This window comes from Echinops telfairi, unplaced genomic scaffold (assembly GCF_000313985.2).
Source record: "Echinops telfairi isolate 266 unplaced genomic scaffold, ASM31398v2 ScPeMD7_2565;HRSCAF=3150, whole genome shotgun sequence".
NCBI lineage: Eukaryota > Metazoa > Chordata > Mammalia > Afrosoricida > Tenrecidae > Echinops > Echinops telfairi.
Window position 1 is genome coordinate 9827447 of NW_022106463.1, and position 17206 is coordinate 9844652.

Consider the following 17206-nt stretch of genomic DNA (forward strand, 5'->3'; position numbering starts at 1 on the left):
AACAGACACCAGAAGACCCAAAACAAACAAACAAAAACATTGTTGAGAATGAGAGGGGCCGGAGCAGAGACCCAAAACCCATCTGCAGGCAATAGGACATCTCTTCACAGAAGGGTCACAAGGAAGGGATGAGTCAACCAGGGTGCAGTATAGCACCGATGAAGCACGCAATATTCCTCTGGTTCTTTGAGGCTTCCTCACCCTCCACTGTCATGACCTCAGTCCTGCCTTTCAGTTCTGGCAAGACTGGCGCACATGCACTGGTACAGATATGAGCTCACGACACATGGGACCCAGGTCAGATAAACCCCTTAGGAACAGAATTGGGAGGCAGGTACCCCCAGGAAGGGAGGGATGAGGAGGGGAAAAAAAGGAAACTGATCCCAATAATCAATGCATAATCTACCCCCACGCCCAGGGGGATGAAAATAGAAACATGGGTGAAGGGAAATAGCGGTCAGTGTAAGACATAAAAACAATAATAAATTATAAGTCAGCACGGGGTCGCAAGAGTAAGAGGCAGAGGAAGAAGAGGAGCTGATACCAAGAGCTCAAATAGAAAGTAAATGTTTAGAAAATGATGATGGGCACATATGGACAAATATGCTTGAAACAACTGATGTATGGAATGCTGTAAGCGCTCTAAGAGCCCCCAATAAAATGATTTAGAAAGAAAAAAAAGGATAGTGAGTTCAAAAGCAGAACTTGTACTAAAACCTGGAAAGTGGATGGACAGGTCTCTTCTTAATTCCTCTCCCAAAGAGAATCTCTTGCTTCCTCCGAATGCATTTGGTGAATGCAAAGTTGATCTGCAGAGCTATGGCTTTGCGGCACTTTCCCTCCTCAAGGGGCTTTAGGAAGACAGAGGGCCAGCAGCAACCGCTGTGCCCCTGTCCAAGGTGAAGGCCTCTGGGGTCATTTTCAAGATAGGCTACTGTCCCTAACACAAGACAGGGGCAGGAAGGGAAGCCCACGTGTCAAGAAGGGCTCCTTGGGAACGAAAGGGTATAGAGAAAGCAGGGGTGGAGGTGATCTGTGTATGTCTATGCAAGTACGCACACGTACGCACACGCAGCAGCCTAGTCTGACGTCGTCGCATTTAGTCAAGAGGAACAGACAGACAAGTGTGCATACGTGTAGAACAGGAAAACACAGGGTATGAGGGATCTGAACAGCACAGCACAAAGACCACAGTCCTCTAAATATACACCAGGATTCCCACTCAGACACCCTGCAGGACAGAGTAGAACTGCCCTATTGGGTCTCTGAGGCTGTCAACCTTCACGGGAGCAGACAGCCTCATCTTTCTCCCCTGGAGCAACTGATGGGTTAGAACTGCTGACCTTTCAATTATCAGCTCAATTCAACCACTGGCCCTCCCCATCACGGAGCTGTGGAGAGCTTCCAGAAGACCCTGTTGAGAGGTCTTCAACAACTGGGCCTCGTTCTACATCTGACTGAGCTTCAAAATTAGCACAAAGAGTTGGGGAGAGAATTCATAGCTAGAAGGATCAAAAGGTTTTACAAGAAAACCCGAAGAGAGACGAAGGGTTGCGGGATGGGCAGGCTTCTCCGAAACCTCTGCGACATCATCATGTGAGGAACGGCTTTTGCCCTGTTTGCTTCTTTAAAACGTGCTTCACTGGTGGTCCCTCCTGACATAGAGGAAGTCCAGGCAGGGATGAGTTCAGGGCCCCTTTCCAGGCAGACGGTGGCGTCCCTGTCCTCAGGCTGCAGAGAGAGGCCGGTCACCCAGGAGGGCTCAGGGACTGTGTCAGGACCAGGGAATCCCACGCCTGCCTTTTTAAGTCGCTTTCTTCTGATTTTGAGGGAAGAATGTGGCTTTACAGAAAGATGGGATGCCACAAAGAAGCCATCACTGGCAGATTCCATCTTCCCACAAACGATCTTTGTAATTAAGCAGCTGCTCCTTTGTCAACTGCTCAAGACCCTCAGGGATGTCTCCCAAGCCCACAGGGGACTCCCTCTCCCGTCCCGTCCAGAACTGGAGAGACGGAGTGAAGAGGGGGAAGGAGGACGGCCAAGGACATGGATGTACTATGTGATAGACATGTACATGACCTACATGAGGGAGCTTCCCTGAGTGCATGGAAAAGTCATGCTTTCCACTCCATGTCTTCACCAGCTTCTCCCAGGGCCCTCTTTGAGGGAGAAGGCAGCGACCTGTGTCCATCTACTGGGGATGCTCACTGGACCTCGTGACAGCCTGGTCACACCCTCAGTCTTGTCACACACACACACCGAATCTCCAGAGCATCCTTTTCTCTGTACAGCGAGAACTCCAGCCCCCTACGGTAACCTACTACAAGCCAACAGTTCGTCCATTAAAGTAGCCGGAGAAAACACTGAAGCTTTCCCAGAGGTCCAGACTCAGGCAGGAACTACACAGAGCGAATACACTCGGCTGCACAGCACCGACTAAACAGTCAGAATGAGCTGGAAATTCAAACCCACTTGTCTGCTGACTTCAAAATAAACAAGGGTATCGCCACAAAAGATTGTAAAACCATTTAAAATACAGTTGAGATATCATTTTTATTTACAGTTTAAAATGTAAACAACTTGCTGGGCACATCCTCTGTGAGGCGATGTGGTCTTTTAGTCGCGGCTAGTTAGGCTTCAGGCCAGGCTCACTAAGTCTGTCTGTCTGCCTGCCTGCTTGTCTTTAAGGACAGGCGACCCGTGCGCCAAGTGGGCAGAGCCCGCTCAATAATCCCTGGGGACATCGGTTTGGCTGTGTGAGCCTAGAGGGCCCCCCCACCTCGGTCTCCACTCGGGAGGAGGCGGCCTCAGCGCGCTTTTGTGCGAGGGCTCCACAGCGTTCATCACGAGGGCGGGTGACACGTCGAACTCGTAGCGCTCCAGCATCTGGGCGATCTTCTTCCGAGACACGCCATGCTTATTCCTCCTGCCGAGACAGGAGAGGCAGTCAGCTTCCCTCTGGCAAGACACCGCCTCACCACACGCAGGGGCCAGTGACTGACTACACATGGGCCACAGTCACAGCACCCCACCACACGCAGGGGCCACTGTGGTCAACCACACACAGAGACCACAGACACAGCACTACTCACCACATGCAGGGGCCACAGTAATCGCTCACACACAGGGCCACAGACACAGAGCTCTACCACATGCAGGGGCCACAGAGAGTGATCAACCACACAGAGGGGTCACAGACACAGTGCTCCACCACACAGAGGGGCCACAGACAACAATCAGCCACACACAGGGGTCAAAGACAGTGATCAACCACATGGAGGGACTTCTAGAGGGCCAGGGCGGGGGCTGGGGGGGGTGGAGTGGAACTTTCTGAAGCCCCCTCATATTCTGACCACCGAGCCCTGGGCGATCAATCAATTCCTTATTGGCTCTCTGTCTCTCAGTCATTATTTTTCCTCCTCCCTCCCCGCTCCCCATCCCATGAACTCTTGATAATTTATAAATTATTATTTTATCATATTTTACACTGTCCGACGTCTCCCTTCACTCACTTTTGTGTTGTCCATTCTCAGTAATTATTAACTGTGACCCGGAACTACTCCCTGAGCCCCCTGTCCCTCTGGTTTTAAATCACATCAAAGATTTAGAGGCCCTGGCTTGAGATACTAGAATAACAGAATGGCTTCCGGGACTTCCAAAAACCAGTAATAAAGTACTCATCACTTTTTAAAAGTGCTCTCCAGAGCTATTACAGAAGCACACAACTCCAGGACCCGGGTCACAAACACCGCGGAGTGAGAGGGACTCAAAGGAGATCAAGTTCGGAGAAAAGGCGACAATCAACAAGGGGTCAGGGCACAGCTTCACAGCAGGGAGTGGCAGGGGCGGTGGTGACTGCTGTGAGGGAGCAGAGCTGGGGGGCGGGGGAAGAGGGGCTTTGGGAGCAGGCGGCCAAATCGCTACCCCTCGGAGCCGTGGGTGGGTTGCACTGCCCACCTCAGGGTTAGCAGCCTTCCTCGGGGAGGGACCACCAAGTTGCTGCTTCTGAGCGGAGAGAGGAAGCTCTGGGTGGGAAAGGGAGAAGTGGGGGGGGATGTGTGTTAGAGACTGTTTGCTGTAAGATGAGGTGGGTTCATGGGAACGGGCTATTTCGTGGATCTGTTAAGGCCCATCGCCTGCTCGATAGTCCTTGGTCAGTCCAATCATTCAGGTCAACACCCGGGGGGCTTGCACACTACGCTTGGCTTGGCCCTCAGACAACTGTCTTCACGTGTTTTTCCTCACAATACGCAGCAGCTGCTCTGGCCATAATAAAACATCTGACACTGTAGTCCGAGATTTACTGATCATGCAATGCATACTATTATTCAGAAAAAAGTCTAAAAAATGTTTTATTTTGCAAGACCATCACTCTATTAGGTCCTTGGATGTGCGACAGGGAGGGGAAGGAGAGAAACAGAAGCTGAAGAGACCCGAGGGTACACACAGCAGGGTATGGCACCAACCACAGCGGCCAGGCAAAGGCGTGGACGGGCCGGTCTCACAGTGGACTCTCACTCAAAACTCTCTGCTGTGTGGCAGCCATGAAGCCGGCATCTGCCAGCTGACGAGACGGGCTCACTGGGCAGCACCAGCTGGCCTGAGGCAGACCAAGCCACAGCCTCCCACACTTAGGTGGCCTCTCCAGGGGAAAAATTACTCAGCACCCCACCCCCCACAATGAAAACGTGTGCACTGAGGCCCTCATGCAGAACAGTGTCACTCACTCAACTCACTGTCACCGGGTCGATGCCCACTCACAGACACAGGACAGGTCAGGGTGGAACTGCCCTTGTGAGTGTCCTAGACCGTGACTCTTTGAGAACACAAAGCCCATCCTTCTCCTGCGAGTGGCTGGTGATTTCGAACTGCTGACCTTGTGGTTAGCAGCCCAGCGTGTCAGCACATACCAACAAGGCCCTTGGATAAAGTGTAGGTTTCAGGGGGGGGGCCGGTATCGCCACTTTGGGTCCCAATGTTCGAGGCCACAGAGAACCTTTCTGAGCTACCTGGGACTGTGCTGGCAGGGCTTGCTGCGGAGGGTGGAGAGGTCTGATTACGAGACGCTGCCCGACAGGCTGGTGCCCATTTGTACACTCGCCCTCACAGAACCAGCGAGTCAAACTCACTGCCGTCAAGTCCGTGCTGGCTCATAGCAACCCCACCGACAGGGCAGAACTACCTCTATGGGTTTCCGAGGGTCTGACACTGCCCCCCCCCCATTCCAACTCTTGATGCTAAGTCTTCCTCGCTATTCTCACAGAATCCGAAAGAATCAACATTCCCAAACACGGGGAATCCAAGGACCTTTCAGCAGCCAAGCTGGGACAGAGGAAAAGGCCCAGGCACTCCTGGGAAACGCGGGTCCCGGAGGAGGAGAAACCTGTGGGAGACGGTCTCACTATCCTCCAAGGTCTCTGGGTCCCCGGTGGCAATCGGGAAACCACGTAGGGGTGATGGATGCCAACTGTGGTGACCCTCTGTGTCATCAGGGATCCCTGGGAGGGACACAGCTCCGACTCACTCAGGCAGAGACAACACGGGGACAAACAAAGCCGGCAGGCCGGGCGGGGAAGGGGGAGGAGAGAGGAGAGATCAGTGAAAAACGTGGGTGCCTTACTTTTCTAATTCTTCAGGGTCAAATTTCCACCAAGTTTTTGGTTCATGAAATTCTACTCTGTATCCTTGTCCTATGGCCTACAGGGAAGGAGAAAAAACACAAGCCCAGAAACACGTCTTAAATCAAGAAAGGGCGGCAGGCAGACGACGTTTCAGGACGCAGCAGACGCTGGGCCAAGGACAATTTACATGACAGATAATAAGTGCACAGGCTCAAGCTCCCCGGGACCCTCCCCGTCTCTCCTCAGGTCCAGGAAAGACTTAAGCTTTTCTGTTCCCAAAGCAAAGCCGTCAAAAATCAAATTAAAACATACAAACAAAAAGACCATGTGCCCCTCCCCAGGGCAAACGCACCATCTCCACGTAGGGCCTCATCTCCCAGGCCTGCGTGTTCGTGTTGTCTATTATAATTGGAGACCGGCCCTGCGAGATCGCTTCTTTGGCTGAAACACAAGTCGGTTTCCAAAGCAGAGACAGACAGACAGACAGGAGGTGAACACACACCCGTGAGCTTAAGGGGTGAGCAATCCTTATTAAGGACGGCCTGCGGCTCTATAGGTCAGGCCCTGGTAGCCCCATCTCCTGAGGTGATACCAAGACACAAGGACCCACCCCCACCCACCCCATGGGGAACTAGGGGACAGCATCCATACTGCAGATGGGTGCTCTCTGAATCAAGAACCATAGAAAGAAATATTTTAAAAACAGTAAGTAGCAGAGCCTCCTCTCCCCACTAGCTAACTCTGCATACACCGGGGCATGGGATTTCCAGAGCGATGAAGAAACAGGGTCTCAAGCTGGTAAGGAGCTTGTGCAAGCCCTTCTGCTGCCTAGTGGGGGCCTCCCAGCCCACTCTGTTCCCGAGACCTCACCCAAACGCACCTCGGCTCTGGTTCCAGTCGTGGGCATCGCCAAGCTGATTCGCATTGTAGCTATACCCGTCCTGGCAGCGGAAGTAGTCGTCGGTGCTGAACACGATGCCCTCAGGGCTCTCACCAAGCAGACTCCTGCCAACAGAGGAAGCGCAGAGGCACCGGTTACACAAGTCCCGCGGGCAAGGCCGCTGGGGGCATTTCCTGGCTCTCTCATGTGTAGAACTGGGCTGAGGCCCAGTGCCCTCGATGAGCATTCTGATTCCAGACATCACGTCATCACGCTGAAATCCAGCTCCTGTGTAGGCAGCTTTTTAAAATGCTCATCACCAATGCCCAAATGGTGCCTGTCCTTAGCCAGGTGTGCACTTCACTGAGTATGCCGTGCTGTCTGAAACTCCCTGCACTTAACTCAGCCCAACCAACCACTGCCTGCAAGTTAACTCGACTCAGCTCTCGCTGACCCCACAGGACAGAGTGGAAGCCCCTCCCATGGCAGCTGGGGGCTGGAACTACTGACCTTGCGGGGAGCAGCCTGCTGCACCACCAGGGTTCCTGACAGAGCCCTCAGCCAGCCATTCCCCCGACCCCAGCCCACTCTGTGTGCTCCTTTCCCGGAAACACAAAGCATGGGTCACTACAGGGGGAAGGTCGTGAAGCACACTAAGAGTCCCATAGGAAACCACACTTCTAACTGTGAGGGGTCACACCACTACATGAAACGCTGAACTGGGCACCTGTTGCTGCTCTAGATCTACTTCTAAAGCAAAACCAAATAACTGCTAAATAAACGTCATGGTCAGAGACAAGACCCAGGGACTCTGACCCACTCTGTCCTGACGAGGTGACCCTGTGGCTGTGGAGTCCCTTCCGGCCACAGCAGCCCCTTCTGACAGAGCGGAAGGCCCACGGCGTCCAGTCTACACGCTTACCAAAGAGAGTGCTCTGCCCACTGTGCCTTCCCCACAAGGTCTTTCAGGAATAAGCACGCCACACTCACTCATTGTGTGCAGCAACACGTAACGCATTAGCACAGCATACTTAGAAACAGGCCAGAAAAACACAGCACAACTTATCTGAGTAAAAATGGCAATCTCTACAGAAATGGATCACAAGACCTTTCTCCACCCCCCACCCCCGGGAATGCTGCAATCTTCAGGTTAGCAGTGGACCACTATGCTCCCAGGACTCCTTGGCAGTGACCCCACCTTGTTTCCCAGCACAGAGAAGTTCATCTGAGTCCGAAGAGATTAGGGGTAGGGTTTGACGTAAGGGAGAAAGGCAGTAAAACCATGATTTTTTAAAGGGGGGTGGGGGAATTATACGTACTTTATTTCTGTCCTCTCTCTCAACCATCAACCCTCTGAGTATTGTTCTCTATCTGGGTGGGGAAGAAGTGCAGAAGGTAAGAGAGGGTCCCCCAGGATGGTCCAAGAATATCTCATTAGCCAGTTCCCTTGGGGTTGACTCCAACTTAAGGCAGACGACCCTGCGCTCCATGGGGTTTCAAAGCTGGTTTCTCAGGCCTTTCTCTTGAGGTGCCCTGGGGTGGACTTGACCCTGTAACCTTTCAGTCAGCAGCCGAGCAGGGGAGTGTCTGCACCACCCTCACTGCAGGATCAGGGGTCTCAGCCTGAGCAGCAGGACAACAGGAAATAAACAGAGGGTACCCAGAGGTTCAGGCCGCATCGCGAGCACGTGGAACGAGGGTTATCACTGCTGGTGTCCGACAGACCTTGGCTCAAAGCAGAGAATACCAGAAAGATGTTTACTTGTGTTTCATTGACTCTGCAAGGGCATTTGATTCTGTGGACCATGATACACTGTGGATAACCTCGAGAAGAATAGGAATTCCAGAACACTTCATTGTGCTCATTCAGACTTAAGATGCTGAGCAAATCATCAGGGAAGCTGGATTATGTAGAGCGAGGTGTCAGGATTGGGGGAACCTGCAAGATGCAGATGACACACGCTTGCATGCGGAAAGTAAGGAGGTGAAGTACTTGCTGAAGATCAAGGACCGCAGCTTTCACTGTGGATGACAACTCAATGTCAAGACCAAAATCCTCACAAGGAGACTAACAGGAACACCATGATCAGTGGAGAAAAGGTTGAAGTTGTCAAGGATTTGGTCCTTCTTGGATCGCGATCAATATCAATACTCACGAAAGCAGCAGTCAAGACATCTTTTGGTTTCTGGTGAATCTGCTGCACAAGGCCTCTTTGGAGCATTGAAAAGCAAGGATGTTACCTTCAGGACTAAGGCGTGCCTGACCCGAGCCCTGGCGATCTCCTCTGCCGCGTATGCATTTGAAAGAGGGAGGTGGACTAAGGAAGACAGACTAAGAAAGGATGCACTTGGTCTCTGGTGCTGGAGGACACTGGGGTGCCACGGACTGATGAAAAGACAAACCAATCTGTCTTAGAAGAAAGAAGGCAAGAGTGGGTGCTCCTTAGAGCAAGGATGGCAAGACTCTGCCTGCATACTTGGGACATACTCTCAGGAGAGACCAGTCTCTAGAGAAGGGCATCATGCTTGGTGACACGGAGAGGCAGCCAAGAAGCGGAAGGCCCTCAATACAGTGGCCACCACGGGCTCGAGTACTGAACCCTGTGAGGACGGGGCAGGACCAGCTGGGGTTTCTTTCTGTTGTACACAGGGTCAGTGAGTCATCACCGTCTCAATGCTACCTAACGCCAACAGAATGGAAACCGGGTAAAATCACCTCGATTCAGGAACGATATGCTCCTCTCTAGAAAATCCCAGAGTCCACAAGAAAACGACTTCAAGACCTAGCGGAGGAATGTAGCAAAGTTGTAGGGTACACTGTCAACAAGCAGAGCGACTTGAACTTCTGTAGAACGAGGAATCACAAAGGACATCAGGGAGACAGTTCCACTTTCAATATCCACCGAGAGAATAAAATGCCTGGCCCTGAATCCATGCAGGGTGTGGAGGCCTGATGTAACACAAATGCTAAGGGCAGCATATGCCTCCCTGCGCCTGAGCTGACAGACTTACTGTGGTCAAGGAGTCAGGGCTACCCAGAGCGTTCCCCAGAGCCAGTGTGAGCCGGATCAAATTCCAGCAGCCTCTTTACAGACACAGACAAGCAATCCTCCACTTTGTGATCCTAACCAGCTAAGCCAATACCGACAAGGAGGAGGAGGAGGAGGAAGAGGAAGGCACACACAGAAGTGGTTCAAACCCAGCAGCCGCTCTGCGAGAGGAAGATGAGAAAGTCTGCTTCCATAGACTCCATCAAAATGGAGATTCGAGAATAAATAGCCAACAAACAACTTTTAAAAACAATAAAGATCTACAGCCACAGAAACCCTATGGCAGCGGTTCTCAACCTGTGGGTCTCGACGCCTTTGGGGGTCGAACGACCCTTTCACAGGGGTCGCCCGATTCTTAGCAGTAGCAAAATTACAGGTATGAAGTAGCAACGAAAATAATTTTATGGTTGGGGGTGGGGTCACCACCACATGAGGAACTGTATGAAAGGGTTGCAGCATGAGGAAGGCTGAGAACCAGGCCCCATGGGATAGTGTGACTGTCCCACAGGGTGGCTATGAGCCTGGGCTTTGGGCTGTACAACTCAGTGATCAAAGCACCCATCTAATGAATGACCAGCCCAGCCCAGTGGAACAGAAGTGAGCGTCCATCAAGTGGTTTTGGACAAGGGTGTTGAGTCCATCTGATGGGGGAAAGCAGCTTTCCATGAACACTGCTGGGGAATTCTGCAGAAAAATGAAACAGGATTCATGCATTACACGATATACAGGAAAAAGTGCAAAATGCCGGGAGGGCCTGACCGTGCAGAGTAAAAGCATCACTCTTAGCTTTAGAAGAAAGAGCTGGGGCAGCGGGCAAGACGGACTGCCCCAGTGACCGCAGCCACGGGCTCACACCTAACCACTGTGAGCACGGTGCGGCACTCGGCAGTGCTTCCTTCTGTCGCGCAAACAGGCGCTAAGAGTCAGAACCCGACTCAACGGTACCCAACAACAATGTAACAACATAAACAACCAAAAGGCAAAATAAACTAGTGAGAACTCAGAAAGATGAGAAGTTTTCTCTTTCAAAAGAAGAGACAGGTGGCACCCGGCTACCACTGCGAACTAGCCTGAAGGGAATCCCAATGGGAGGTTCTGGATAGAGTGGGAGGAAAAGGTGGGACAAAACTCAAAATCCTGAACGAGACCCAGCTTCCCGGTCCGTCGGATGGATGGAGAGCAGTGGGACCCTGAGCCAGCAGCCCGTCATCACTGCTAGGTCTGGACGTGGGTAACAACAGGACTGAAAGGCGGGTCTATCAGAGAGCCATCTCCCAGTGAGCGCGCACACCTAAGAATCAGAGACCATCTGGGGTGAGAAGGGCCGCGTGGACCCCGGGACAAAGGGCGGAAGGGCGAGGAAGGAAGGCGTGGAAAGGGAAGCTCACGGAGAAGGGGGACGCGCAGTGTTTCCTTGTGGGGACTGCAATCCTGACACAGAACCCAAGAAATGTTATGGAGAACTGGTCTGCTCGTTGAACCTGCCCCTAGTTCACCATGAAGAGTCCCTAACAAGACTGCCCGGAAGTAAAACCACACACACAGCTGCCGAGAGTATCTTGGGAAACCATGTATCTTGACAAATCTCTAAGAACCAACAAAACAGACAAAACTTCAACAGCAACAAACAACCTGATGGTAAAATGAGCAGGACTTGAAGTGCATCCCACCAAAGAGGACGATCAAAGACCACCAAGCACAGGGGACGCTCAGCGTCATGAGCTCCGCTCAAACTCAAGGCCGCCAGGTCGACTCGGCCCACAGCGACCGTACAGGACAGAGTAGAACTGCCCTGTGCATTTCCAAGACTGTGACTCTTAGATACAGAAAGCTGGGGAGTAGAAAGCCCCTTCTTTCTTCCAAGGAGCAGCTGGTGGTTTCAAACTGCTGACCTTGCAGTTGGTGGTCAAACTCACAACCATGACCCCACCAGGGCCCCCAATGAGGGCATGCAAATCCCAAACACGATGAGATGCCATCCCCATCCCCACCGCAGGATGGTTAAAATTTCTAACAATCAGGGAAACAAACAACCGTGGGCAAGAGTGTGGCGAACATGAGCCCATGCCCACTGCTGGTGGGAAAGTGGTGTGGCGGTCACGCTAAATCTGAGCGAGAAGGCCCGAGTGGCCCAGAAATCCCACTCCTGCGTGGACCCGAAGGCTTGAAACAGAGACTCAGACTTGTCTGCAAGCGCTCCTGGCAAAGGGTGGCGGGATCAGCATAACCTGAGGTGGACACGCCACCGAGTAGGTACCTCTCAGCCACAGACATTATGCTGACTGAAACAGGCCAGACACTACACGACAGAAGAGGTATTATGCAGAAAAACCCAAAAAGAGATATTAAGTGTGTAGCGAGCAACATCAGTTAGTGTTGCCGGGGGCAGGAGGGTGAGGGAAAAGGGAGGTTCTCGGTGATGGGAAAACCCTCGCTTGCTACACTCAGGGCAGTTGCAAGGGCGAGCATTGTAACTGCTGTCAAGAAGTTGCACACCTGGCAAAGGTTGCGTGATGGGGTCTTCAACACGTGCTATCTGCCATGACGGCTTAGACTGGCCTCTGCTCACCTGGAGCCATAAAGGAGAGGCGGGAACAGGAGGAGGAGAGGGAATGTGTGTTGCCTCCTTGGCCGGAGACTGGGATGGTGCCTGCCTACCACGACTGCATGTTGAGATCAAAGGTTCTATGAAAGGGTCCTGATCAAAAGGGGGTGATGAAGAACAGAATTTCAAATTCTCATGAAATCCAGTCCTTTGAAAGCCATGGAGGATGGATAAACTCCTGAAACTACTGTGCTGAGATCATCTTTAAACCTTAAACCCAAAATATCCTGTGACAGACAGCATCTTGAAACCAAGGAACAGCTTAACTAGTAAATCAAAAAGGTCTGTTACTGAGAACTCTATCTACATGGACTCCAACTGACAAGAGCACCGGGTCTGCCGAGAAAGGCAACGCAAGGGCAGTGAGTGGATATTTACGGCGAGGCACAGCCCCATGAGGGAGGCTGTACTTCTGTGAAGAATGGACCAGTGTCAGTGCGTGGCACATGTGGAAAGTGTGATTGGTGTACGTGTCAATATGTGCTTCTCAACAAAAAAACTCATTTAAAGGGGAAAGCTGAAAAAAAAAAAAACAGCGGGAAGGATTTCGACTACTGATAGGACAAACTTGTCATCTCTTCTCCTAGCTTGTAACAAAAGCATGTCTATTTTGCAATGAAAACAATACTGTCACATAAACAGCCGCCCGGAAGCGTATGGCAGCAGTTCGGTCAGCAGTTCAAGCCCACCACTGTGGCAGGAAGCTGGGCTGTCTGCTCCTGTAAAGACCTGCAGCCTCAGAGACCCACGGGGTCTTTTTGGAAGGATGGAGGGTGGCTGAGTCAGAAGTGACATCAAATCACAACACTGGGAAAGGGCAGTTCAGGTGACTTCGGAGAGCCCTTGCCCGTTGGGTGACGTGGGCTGCTGTCCCTGCCTTTAACAAAACAGACCCGAGTCCACGGTTTTGGCAACTTGTACAAATGCCACACAGTTGACATTGTCAACCTACAGAGATTTGATCCTCAGGAAGAGGCTTCCAAGACTGTTTGGGGAAATTCCGTTCTCTTTCCAGCAGTCTGTCTCTCCATGAACTTGTTGAAGCTCATTCAATACCCAGTTGTTCTCAGTAGTGCCAGATTCCCATCTTTCCAAAATGTCCCAGACTTCCTTTTGCTCTGCTCTCTTACTTTGTCTCTCCCCTTGCTGCAGCTACCCTGCGCCCGAGCCAGGGTCGGCGCCTCTGCCGTCCTCTGCTCTTTCCTCCCGCGTCCCTCATGACCTGGTGCTTTCTCCATGCAGGACGCCCGTGGTGTCCTCCCACAGCTGATCACTGGGTAGTGACACAAGTCAAGAAATCTAAGGACATTACGCCCTGTGCCAATCTCTCTGAAAGGTCGGAGGGCAAAGGCGTCACTTTGAGAACCAGGACGCACCGGGCCCAAGCTGGGGTATTTGTAATCACCCCGCACACACATGGAAGTTGGACAGTGGGTAGAAAGACCGGACATGAATGGGTGCATTTCATTACGGTGTTAGCAAAGAATACTGAAAATACTGTGGCCTGCCAGAACCACAAACAGCGCCCTCTGGGAACAAGTCCAGCCAGCATACTCCTGAGAAATGACAACAGGGGGTGAGAAGACGCAGCCGCCTCCAGAAAGACCCTCTCCTGGAAGCCCTGTGGCAGAAATCACAAGCGCAGAACATCGCCGTGGCTCAGAGACCTCTCCCTCTCAGACAGCACCGACAGTCTGTGCTTCCTTCAGAACCTCTCCTCAATCACTTCCAACCAGCTTTGTTTTGGGGACTTGTACTTATAAACAGAAAGCACAATGATATGAATCTTGAGACATCTGACGCTACCCCAAAGTACTGAACGCCCAAATGCTTGGAAGCAGTAGCTTATCAAGGTTCTTCACAGTCCAATTCTGTCTGTGCTCTTAGGTTAACTCGGGCTCTAAAATGGAGTCTTAGAATGCCAAAGTTTGGAATTTTAAGTCAAATATGTATAAAAAACTTCAATCAGATGTGAACCCAACAACCACCTCCCCGCCCCGCCCCCCTTCAATACCACAGACCTCTTTTCCAGAACCTACACTTTGCCAAAGACTTTCGATACATCTACAGTCTATGATACCTCCTCCCAGCTCTGATGGAGCTACCAGGCCAAGAGCTCGACTGCTAATGGTGCGGCCGGTGGTTCCAGCCCACACCCGAGCTCAGGCTGGGTGCAGGATGCCACGTGAGCATGTGGCTCGAGTTCTCTCCGTTATGCAAGGAACATGACCTCCTTTCTGTGTGTGGAGGTGCACGGCCCCACCCAAGAGCACTTCACTGAGAGCCACCCCTCTGCACACATCCCCTGGTGGATAGCTAACGGGTTAGGCTTTCTTCTGAATTTTAAACCTCCATCACCACACTCCACAAACACGAGTGGGAGGGGAGGGGACAAGACCCAGTGGAAATCCCCTTCCACCTCTCTGTCAGTCATGGCTGGAAGAGTGTAGTTGCTTCCACTCTGGGGCCGATGCTGACCCAGACTCATTCTCAACAGCGCTGAGGGTGCGCGGTCCAGGGCAGACCCTGGTCTCCAGCCTTCCTGCGGCTCTCAGCATGCCTTAGCTCTGGGGTCCTGTGCTCTATCTCCAGCACGTGTCTCTCCCCCCTGACCTTCCTTCTGCCCTGTCTCCAGTCACCTCCTGCTGCCCCGTCTTCAAGGGCCCTTGGGACCCTGTCAGCCCGCCGGAGAAGCCGGGGTCCAGCTCGGAAGTCATTAGTTAATCACACCTGCAAGTTCTCTCCACCAGGTAAGGCAGGTGCTCACCAACTCCAGCAATGAAGGCGCAAACATCTCTCGGGGGTGGCAGAGTGCGGTTCAGCCTACCATGACAAACAGTGACTAGAGCTTAAAAACTTCTTAAAGGGTGGGGAGCTGCTTTCTCACGTTCTATTTCATTTCCTGGTGGTGCAGGAGGTTAGGTGTTGGGGTTTTTCCCCCGAGGTCGGGGTGGGGGTGGGGAGGGGTGTTTCCAGTTGGGCTGCCTGCGCCCGTCAGGGTTTTCAGCCCCAGAGACCCTTGCAGAGCAGCCCTGCCCTGCCAACGGCTCCACTGCTGCAATCGGCCTGCTGGCGCAGAGGCCTGTGGTGGGAAGATCAGAGACCATGGCAGTGGGAGCTCACCCTGACTGTGCCTGTTTGTCCTGTCAATTCCAGGGCTCATGGCCCAGGGTAGCTGCTGGTCCTTCCTGTGTGCGGTTCGTAAACTGGAAATGGCTGTCCAAGGCTGGTGGGGCGGCACACAGCACTGCGCCTGAAAGCGAGCCTGCACATCTCTGCCGGAGCCGACAGCCTCCTGCCTCAGTCTCCCCGGGGGTCTGCAGCCCAATGCTTTCCACACAGCGCCACCAGGGTTCCCCCTGTCAGCATCCCATGAACCGCTGCTACTGCTATTACTGGGGGGGCACCGGACAGGCCGCGGGGAATTACCCTGAGCTGTGTCCGTCAACTCCTGGCGACTCTGTGCTGACCCTGTGGTCAGCAGCTGAGCCGAGTCTCTGACTACCAGCGCTCCTCAGGAGCCAGCAGGACTCCCATTCAAACGACCTCCATGTGCACCCGTTTCCCAGGCAGTCAACCTTCCCAGGAGCAGCAGCCTCAGTTTGAACTGCCGACCTTGCAATTAGCACTTCAATGCTTGAGACTTAAAAGGAGAAGACAGCTCCAGAACCCCAGAGGTAACTCTACCCTGTGGGCACCAACTGGAGGGAGGGCACAGTGAGTGAGTGCTGCCCTGAAGGGAGGAGCCTGTGTCTGCAACACCTCACAGAGTCAGCAGGGAGGGAGTCCACACAGCACCAAGCATACCCCTCCTGGGGTGCTACCAGGGAAGCACTTGGCCTGTAAACACCAGGGTCTGTCGTTCAAACCCACCAGCCACCCCAGAGAGAGAAAGATGAGGCTGTGTGCTCCCATAAAGATTTATAACCTAGGAAACCCTATCTAGGGCCCCTAAGAGTCGAAAGTGATACAAAGGCAACAGGCTTGGTTTCTCAAGAGAAAGATGAGACTGTCTGAGCCCCTAATGATTTACAGCCTCCCAAACCCTGAACAGTTCACTGTAAGTCAGAACCAACTCTGTGGCAGTAGGCTCATCTCGGGTACTCAGGTGGCATGGTGCCTGCCTTAAGTTATAGACTGCTTACCACAAGGTTGGCGGTTCAAACCCACCAGATGTTCCTGTAGAGATGAACTGCCGTGGGAACCTCTATGGGGGCAGCTCTGCTTTGTCCTAGAGCAGCAGTTCTCAACCTGTGGGTCATGACCTCTTTGGGAGTCAAACAACCCTTTCACATGGGTCGCGCCATTCATACCAGTAGCAAAATTTCAGTGATGAAGTAGCAACGAAAATAATTTTATGGTTGGGGGGGGGTCACCACCACACGAGGAACTGTATTAGAGGTTCGCGCGTTATGAAGGTTGAGAACCACTGTCCTAGAGGGTGGCTGTAAATCGGGATCAAGCCAACAGCAGGGGATCTGGTTTGGACGTTTATCTCTCACCAGCCTTTGCCACCCAAGGTCACTTACCCTGGACAAAGCTTCGCCTTTAGTCTGTCCCTTCCACAGTGGGAAAAGAATACACAAGATGTTTCTGCATTTCAGGAAAATCCTCAGGAAATGGTAAACAATGACACCACCGTTAAATCCCATAGTCTCAAACAAGGACCCCTGTTGGCTCAGTGGTAAAGCACTCAGCCGACAACCCAACAGATCGGTAGCTCAAACAGACCAGCTGCACCGAGATTGGCCTGCAGTCGAGAAAAACCCATGGGCAGTTCTACTCTCTGAGGGTCATATGCATCAAAAGGGAAACATTCCCAGATAAAGATTGTGCACACGATGTACAGGCGCCTCTCAGAATGGGTTCGTGTGGGGCTGCTAACTGCAAAACAGGAAGCTCAAACCCACCAGTTATCCCAAGGGAGACAGAGGGGGCAGGCTGCCCTGTACAGATGTCCAACGTCGGAAATTCTCTACCGTCCTCGGGGGACCGAGCCAGCATGGACTCTACAAGCAGTGGGTCTGGTTTGAGCAGCACTGTCCCC

At 52.5% G+C, this 17206-nt stretch overlaps 1 protein-coding gene across 2 annotated transcripts in view; it reads right to left on the bottom strand.

Annotated features, from left to right (window-relative positions):
* N4BP2L2 (NEDD4 binding protein 2 like 2) overlaps positions 1–17206 on the bottom strand; it is a 25603-nt gene that overhangs the window by 3567 nt on the left and 4830 nt on the right. Inside the window, exons 3-6 of one of the 2 annotated variants that reach the window (XM_045294064.1) lie at positions 6505–6629; positions 5977–6065; positions 5624–5700; positions 2783–2929 (exon numbers count right to left, since the gene is read on the bottom strand). In XM_045294064.1, the coding sequence (XP_045149999.1) occupies positions 2783–2929; positions 5624–5700; positions 5977–6065; positions 6505–6629 (438 nt within the window). Of the gene's footprint in view, positions 1–2537; positions 2930–5623; positions 5701–5976; positions 6066–6504; positions 6630–17206 lie in introns of those variants that run through there. The other variant, XM_045294063.1, reaches the window with a different exon arrangement.